The sequence below is a fragment of the Maniola jurtina genome, chromosome 14 (genome assembly GCF_905333055.1).
Source record: "Maniola jurtina chromosome 14, ilManJurt1.1, whole genome shotgun sequence".
NCBI lineage: Eukaryota > Metazoa > Arthropoda > Insecta > Lepidoptera > Nymphalidae > Maniola > Maniola jurtina.
Window position 1 is genome coordinate 14550379 of NC_060042.1, and position 8098 is coordinate 14558476.

General features: G+C 38.7%; 1 protein-coding gene across 5 annotated transcripts in view; it reads right to left on the reverse strand.

Moving 5' to 3' along the window:
* Positions 1–4774, reverse strand: part of LOC123872033 (prominin-like protein) — a 64742-nt gene extending 59968 nt beyond the window's left edge. For all 5 annotated transcript variants that reach the window (XR_006797401.1, XM_045916151.1, XM_045916148.1 and 2 more), the window contains exon 1: positions 4128–4774. Coding sequence is in view for 4 of the 5 variants with exons in the window: in XM_045916151.1 (XP_045772107.1) it covers positions 4128–4386 (259 nt within the window). In the remaining variant the exon portion in view is untranslated. The remainder of the gene's footprint in view (positions 1–4127) is intronic.
* Positions 4775–8098: the final 3324 nt, after the last annotated feature.

Sequence of the window (8098 nt, forward strand, 5' to 3'; positions counted from 1 at the left end):
ATGCTAAAGTGTGTTTGTTTGTTGGTTTATTGTTTTTTTGTATGGGTATGTTTAGATGGAAAGTGGCATAGGCTACTTTTTATCCTGGAAAACCAAAGAGCTCCCATAGAATTTTTAAAACCTAAATCCACGCGTACGAAGTCGCAGGCACCGACTAGTAAGTAAATAAGTGGGACGAGTGCATAACACCATCCTTGTCAGTGTACTGTTGGATTGAATAGAAGTGGATACATAACGTGCAACCCGAGTTGCGGCTGTGTGAACTGTGAACGCCCTCGCGACGCAGTCATAGGGCAGAACTCGTCAGCACGGGAAGTAACGCCAGTCACGGTAACAGCTTGCGGTTATGAACTCCCCCGGGACCACTCCAATATGGGGATCGCGCCAGGGAACTATAGCAAAATGAATTAATATGTTGGTTCCGTGGTTGCGCAGTGGTTAGACAGCGATAGTGGTAACATGGGGTACCTACAGAAATGGAGATTTCAATAGATTGCTATCGTAATGTTAATTTATATAAGAAATTGTAAGGGTTTAAAACTCAAGTCGAGTTATATTATAGTTACGGTCAGTCTCCAATCTCAATTGAATGATTGGTTTGAATAACAAAGACTTCTTTGTTTTATATTTTAAGATCTTTGAATTGATAGGCTTCATTTACAAATTGTTTAACAAAACCTACAAGCTAAGTACCTACTAAAAACTGACTTCACTACTTACATTGAGCATAATTTTTTATTGAAAAAAGTATTATGCTAATTGTTTTTGGTTCGTTTTAGCGAAGTGGCTCTTAAATACCTACTCGAGAGCGAAAAGAACTGTGCGTAAATACTGGGGGTGAAAATAAACTATTGTCTTAGCTTAGCACAGAATGGAGCAGAGTGCTTTGTTGCTTTATGAATTATGAATTTTCGCATTCGAGTGGAGTATAAAAGCTCCCATTAGCAGCGCATGAGAGTATGAACTGTTGGGTTCACAATACCCACGCGCAGGAATGGAGACGTGCAGTGAGCGCCGCAGGGCACAGCGCGGGGATACGACACAGCGGCTGCAACCCGCCAGGCGGGTGCAGCGAGAAATAACTGTCAAGCTTTTGATCAGACGTTTCCTTAAGATCACAAACGGGGCTATGGTGTTCCATTTTATTAGTTTTTGTTCGTGATTTTATCCACGTGGACTACACTTCAAACGGCGGATGCCTACGTCATAATTGTTACCTATGTGCCTTTCAACAATCGATGTTTTCAACCCGATCCGTCCAGTGGTTTGAGCTGTGCGTTGATCAGTCAATCAGTCAGTCAGTTGGCTTCTCTCACTGTGGTCGTTACTTCATCACTGAAGATCGTGGTAGGTACTCAGTAGTGGCAGGTGACAACCCTAAACGTGCCCAGCTTTCTCAAGGCGTCCGTGACAAGCCTGCTGAGTACTACTGTCATTTATTATTTATGAGGAAACCATAAAGCGGCCAGGTGTGGCGACCAGTTTCGCGTAATTTCAGCCATTGTCCGTGACTGGTGAGGTGATGAAGTCGTCACAGAGTCAAGTCAGGTCGCGCTGCCGAGTAGCGGTGTCAGGCGGCACTCACCATGCGTGACGCGCCACGCAAGGTCGACGGCCTGCACACGCCTTGCCTTGCACTTGCTGGCTACTTGCAACCGTGCGATAAGTGATTACAACGTCTAAAGCGCAACGCACACCGACAGAGTACAGTGGAGCCGAGGCGCGGAGCTGGGAGTATTTTTTCATGAACTTAAACTAAACTTTAAAACAACGCGCCGTGGGTTTTTTGAGCTTCCTCCGTTTTTACTCTTCAGTAGTTATATTCGTAACATTTTCTAGTGAATGTCAACATCCAAAACGCCGATCTGAAGTTGTTTTCAAAAAGACTTCTTTACTGCAATCCACAAAAAAATTGAAAGACCAGAGTTGTGAATTCCTGTGACATTACTGATTATCCAACTGTGATAAGCAGACAACTCGTCAGTAATACCATCCAAATTACTACAAATCGTAATAAAAAATTAAAAACAACTATGCCTGCTGTATTGGATTTTTTCTATAAGTATAAAATTATAGCCATTGCTTGGAATGATGTAAGGATTCTAACAATACCACATACATCCAAATCTGTTAGGCATTTAGAAATTATGGTGGAATGAATAAACTCACATACATATATACATACATGAACCCTAAAAACTATCTTTATCTTTAACATAACCAAAAATGAAATTGTTAAAGGTACAGCCAGGAGTTTTATCTCACACATCGTGTTGGTGTGTGGGTGGGCTTTGTTCAGGCCACTGCGCTGATCAAACCACTCCACAGCATTGTTGGAGCACCATTGTGTGCTAATCTGCTCATGCTGCACCATTGTGCCTCCACGCGCAAACGTTGAACATTTAAATGTCAAATCAAGTGTGGAAATAATAAATATCTAGAGAAGCAAATCTGTTGTGTCTATTTTTAAATGACTGCCTAAAAATATTGTTCATATTAAGTATGTACTTGATAATATTATGTAAGTTTCTTTATTCCATCATAATTTACAAATGCCTGAACAGATTGGATGCATACATCCACCCCAGGGTGAATGTTCTATGATTTCCAATAAGAAAGGATTTCCACCTGAGCGGAGCCGGGTTGAGACAACTAGTTTTTAAAATAACTCAAGTTTTTAAGATAAAAAAAATGGAGGGTGATTGCCTGATTGCACAATCTTTCATCTGAAAAATCTGAGCATCTGAGAAAATGCAGATTAAGAAAATTTTGAACTGAATAATTTCATACATCCTTTGTTGCATACAGCATTGTTCCAAAACTCTCAGGGTATAACTTGAAGCTCCAAGATTTTAGAAGCAAATCATTTGAACTTCATTTACAGGTAGCTTATTTTACTTAAGTATATTAAAATGTTATGTAAGTACTAAGTAAGTACTTAACTATGCAATGCCCAGCTTACAATAAATGTTGATTTTACACAACTCCCTACACACTGATAGCTGATTGTGATTATTACAATATAATTTCAATCAAGCACTAGCAATGTTTGCAGAATAGTGAACAAATATTGAAAGTGGCCTATTTAGTGAGTATTACACAAACCCTACCAGTTTACCTTGCAAATCACTTTCCAATTCCTTTGCTCAACATTACTGAAAAGTGGAAACCAATTTGAGAGTAAGAAGTTATTTTGATCATTTATGGTTTTTATGTAGTCCTGCGGGGTTACACTGAGTTAGCCAATCACACAGCAGTTCCTCTCCCCCCTCTACCCCTTCCTGCCAATTATGGAATAAATGATTCAAACATTTTAGCAATTTAAGAGTCAAAAACATGAAGATCATTAAAATTAAAGAAATATTTTCACATTTGCTTTGTTCGCACTTGTATTTCATTAACAATTTATTATTCAACAGATCATGCCCGCTGCTTCGTCCGCATGGATTAAGGTTTTTAAAAATCCCATAGGAACTTTTGATTTTCCAGGATAAAAAGTAGCAGGATTCAGGCTAACTCTGTACCAAATTTTGTAAAAACATTTAAGGATGGTTCTATAAAAAACCACGATTTAGAAATGCAATTCCTTATAGCATCAGGGTTGAGGAGTTGGGTCCTAGAGTTCAACAATAAAGTTCACCTCCATCTTTACCGAGATTTTCAAAATCCCATCAGTTTTGGTAGTAAAGTCCCCTGAAACATCAGGATTGAGAACTTGGAATTCAAATTTTTATGGGACAGTGTGGCAAAGTTTCTCTACCTATTAAAAAAAACACTGGCCAAGTGCGAGTCAGACTCGCGCACCGAGGGTTCCATACTTAGGTATTTTTTCCAACATTTTGCACGATAAATCAAAAACTATTAAGTATGCATAAAAATAAACATAAATCTGTTTTAGAATGTACAGGTACACTTTTATATGATACCCCACTTGGTATAGTTATCTTACTTTGAATATTGAAACACATTTTAATTTTTTTTTCTGTGTTGTAAGGTTTTCTTGACAGACGCGACGGACGGACGGACGGACGGACGGACAGACAACAAAGTGATCTTATAAGGGCTCCGTTTTGCGTTTTGAGGTAGGGAACCCTAAAAACTGTACAATTGAATATTTGCAATCTTACCTTCAGGATAGGCCTGCTTATTGGCGATGACGTCGATGATGACAGGCGTGGAGTTGTAGAGGTGGCCCATGGCCCGCATGTCGAACTCCACGCTGGCCACATAGGTCGCGTTGATGACCGGCTTGGAGTAGTTGACGGCCGCCGCCTGCAGCACGCTGGACGTGCCCTCGCGCAGGTGCTCCGTGATGTTGGACAGCCACGCCTGCCCCGCCGCCGCGCCGCCGCCCAGCGCCACGCACAGCACCGCACACCACAACATAGCGCCGACCAGCCGCCCTTACCACGATAGCGACATAATATTCCTACTCCCTACCGCCGCACTCTCCACATATTCTTGCACTTCAACTATTTTCCAGGATAAACTTTTTGTTTGCAAAACAAACACAAAGATACCCACTCACAAAACATAAATAAACACCAATAAAGGTCGCTCCGCACTCACAAGTCACAGCCGATTCGATACAGATTGGACGTATTTTTTATGTTTTATGAACCTAAAACGGCGTGTTGGTATTGATTTACCTAAGTTCTCTCAACTCTTTCGAGTTTAAGTCATAATTTTCGTGATTTATTGAATTGTCTTTGTCGTTCCACGAAAATATGAAATAAGAGCGACCGACGAGTCCGCCCGGTCGATGGACTGCACAATGAATGACATAGAGTACCAAAATAGTAGAGGTATTGTGTGGCAGTGTGGATCACAGAATACGTACAAATTCGATTCTCGCTTAAAATCGATTTATCTAACGTTCAACAGTGTGTATGATGAATCCATATGTTGCTATTTTTTAACTGTTTTCCGAAAAAAATAATTATGTTCTATGAAGCCGTCAAAATCAGTATGACAATGTGGAAAATTCTGTTGTACAAAATCTCTATGAATTAAATTGGGAAGTCTAAATTTAGTGAAATCGATAGATAACTAACTATGGCGCAACAAATGTTGTAAAAGGAGCCACGCATTTAGATTTCAAACTTTTCATTCTGATGGCAACTAAATTTTACAGTGTCCGTTTACAGTGTCTTTTTTTTGCCAGTGTGAATAAGAAAAGAATACAAAAACGTATTTTAATAATTTAAAACTGTCAAAACTCGTGACTTAAATATTTCTATTGTTCTTGTTGAAAGTTGTAGAATAGCACTAAAATTTTAAGTTGTAATTTTAATATTTATTTTCCGTCTTCTTTTAACAATTTAAAAAGAAAATTATTTAATTCTGCAGATACTCTAAAACTTTAGAAATAGACATAAGAAATTGATGTCAATTAAGTACCTACTACAGAATTAAGCACAATGGTCACCAAGTTTTAAAATATAAAAGTGAGTTGCAGCTCGTAAAAGTCTTTATCCGAAATAACTCATCTAGTGCGTAGTACGTTGTTGACGATTTTGACTTTAATCACTGCTATGCTATACTTTAGATCGCTAAGAACCAGTTAAAGAAAACGATACATAGTTAACTACTCGATATAAATATCGATGTTATCTTTATATTTCTAGCATTAAATTACTCTGTGCTTTAAATGTCATCTGTTACTGTCACATGAGCTACCTGTCAACTGTCATCAGCTGAAGAGCCTGTCACCACAGATAAAATTAGAAATAGAAGCACACAACATAGAGAAAACAATATTAGTACTTTTTGAAAAAAGTTAAGCCGATTTAAAAGCAGTTTTTAAAACAGCATCATCAATTTAAATCTGGTCACCATATTTCTGAGGATTTTCATTTATTGGCATCAGGCATCATTAGCACTAACACAAACGGGATGGACCGATTTGAATGCGGTAGGTACCTAGTTACCTAATTAGTTATTTATCGAAGTATTGTAATTTTATACCGCAGCCTACGTAGAAAGTACGTAGACAATGTCGAGTAGATACCTACAGACTTATATAGTATGTATAACTTATTCCTTCACACTAATATTATAAAGGAGAAAGTTTGTATGTGTGTGTGTATGTATGTTTGTTACTCCTTCACGCAATAACTACTGGATGGATTGGGCTGAAATTTAGAATGGAGATAGATAATACCCTGGATTAGCACATAGGCTACTTTTTATTCCGGAAAATCAAAGAGTTCCCACGGGATTTTTAAAAAACCTACATCCACTCGAACGAAGTCGCGGGTATCAGCTAGTAGCTCTATAATATACTAGCATCACAAGATTCCGGTGAAGTGAGTTTGCTTGTACTACTAGATTTCTCGCGTGCCTTTGACACCATCAATACAGCTTTATTGCTCGCTAAGCTGTCGTTCTATGGCTTGGACTCTAATTCCTTGCAATGGTTTGCAAGTTATCTCAATGACCGCTCTCAGTTTGTACAGTTGCGACATTCTAATGGCCATACTGTAGATTCGACACTCAAACCAGTGACTAACGGCGTTCCGCAAGGATCTATATTAGGACCCCTTTTGTTTATTATATACACAGCAGATATCATTAAGAGTATAAATAACTGTAAATACCATATGTATGCTGATGATACACAAATATATACATCCTTTAAATTAAGTAATATCTCTCAAGCTGTAACTTTAATTAATGAAGACTTGGAAAGTATTGCTGACTGGTCGGATTCAAACCAGCTCGTTCTAAACTGTAGTAAGACGAAATACATGTATCTCGGAACTCGTCAGAGTATAGCAAAAATTCATCTCAATGCTCCTCCAGTGTGCGTCAGAGGTGAAGTGCTGGAACGGACCACAGAAGCTAGAAATCTGGGAGTTCTGACTGACAGCGAACTTCGATTTGAGAACTACATACTTCAAGTAGCCCGAACCTGTTTCTATAAACTTAAAATTCTTTACCGTGTACGTAAATTTCTTACCACTGACACTCGCCTCAAGGTTTGCGAAGCATTAATTCTCTCCAGATTGAACTACGCCGACGCCCTGTATGGTCCCAGGTTGTTAAGTCGCACTCAACGGCTTGTTCAGCGAATTCAAAACGCCTGTATACGATTCTGCTATAATGTTCCTCCAAGATCGCACATCTCGCCCTACATCAATAAAGGAAACCTGCTCAATATGAAAACCAGAAGGGAGTTGCACTTGGCCTCGTTACTATTTGGGGTGATACAGTCTCAAAAGCCTCACTACCTCTTTAATAAGATCGAATGGGCCAAAAAGACCAACACTCGCTCCAACAGAGTCTGGACTCTAAAAACTCCTCATCATGTAACCGCAGCGTTTCGTGGTAGCTTTAAATATGCCGCTACGAAATGCTGGAACAACCTGCCTCCTCCCCTGCGCGATATAAGCAAAACAAAAACATGGTTCAAATCAAATTTAAGAATTTTGTTATTGCGTCAGCAAAAGGGTGAGGAAGGCGCGTAGTTCAGGTCCTCCCACATCTTTATTCTACTTTATTTTATTATATACCCACTTTATTACTAAATTATTGTACTAACCCTATATCTACTAACCACATTATTTATTTTGTATTCACTTATATTGCATCCTATAGTTACCGTCCGAAACTTCTGGCTTCACGGAAGACCAGCGCTGTGCCTGCGTTCCCGACACAGGCGCAGCAAATGCTGAGTGGAGTCCATTTTGGCACCACACACCACGCGTCCTATTTCATATTTTATTTATTTTAAGTTATATTTTTGTTGGTACCAAATAAACAGTTTTTCTTTCTTTCTTCTTCTATCTTCATAATAGGGTATTTTACTCTAATTTTTTTATTACTTTATTATAAACTAGGATAAAAATAATAACGTAAACTGAAAAAACTAATTAAATCGATCAAATAACAAAAAAGTTATAAGCATTTAAATATTTCAGATTAGACAGAGATAGCGATAATAGCTTTATGACGTCACTCCTTGCTAATGCCATAGTAGCTTCCTGCGGTTTCATACAAATTTTCGTTTTGCGAGAAAGGGATAGAAGACCCTCCCACTCCAAAATTAAAATGCCTGTAACTTTGTAAATCTTTGTTGGATTTTAATATTTTTTTT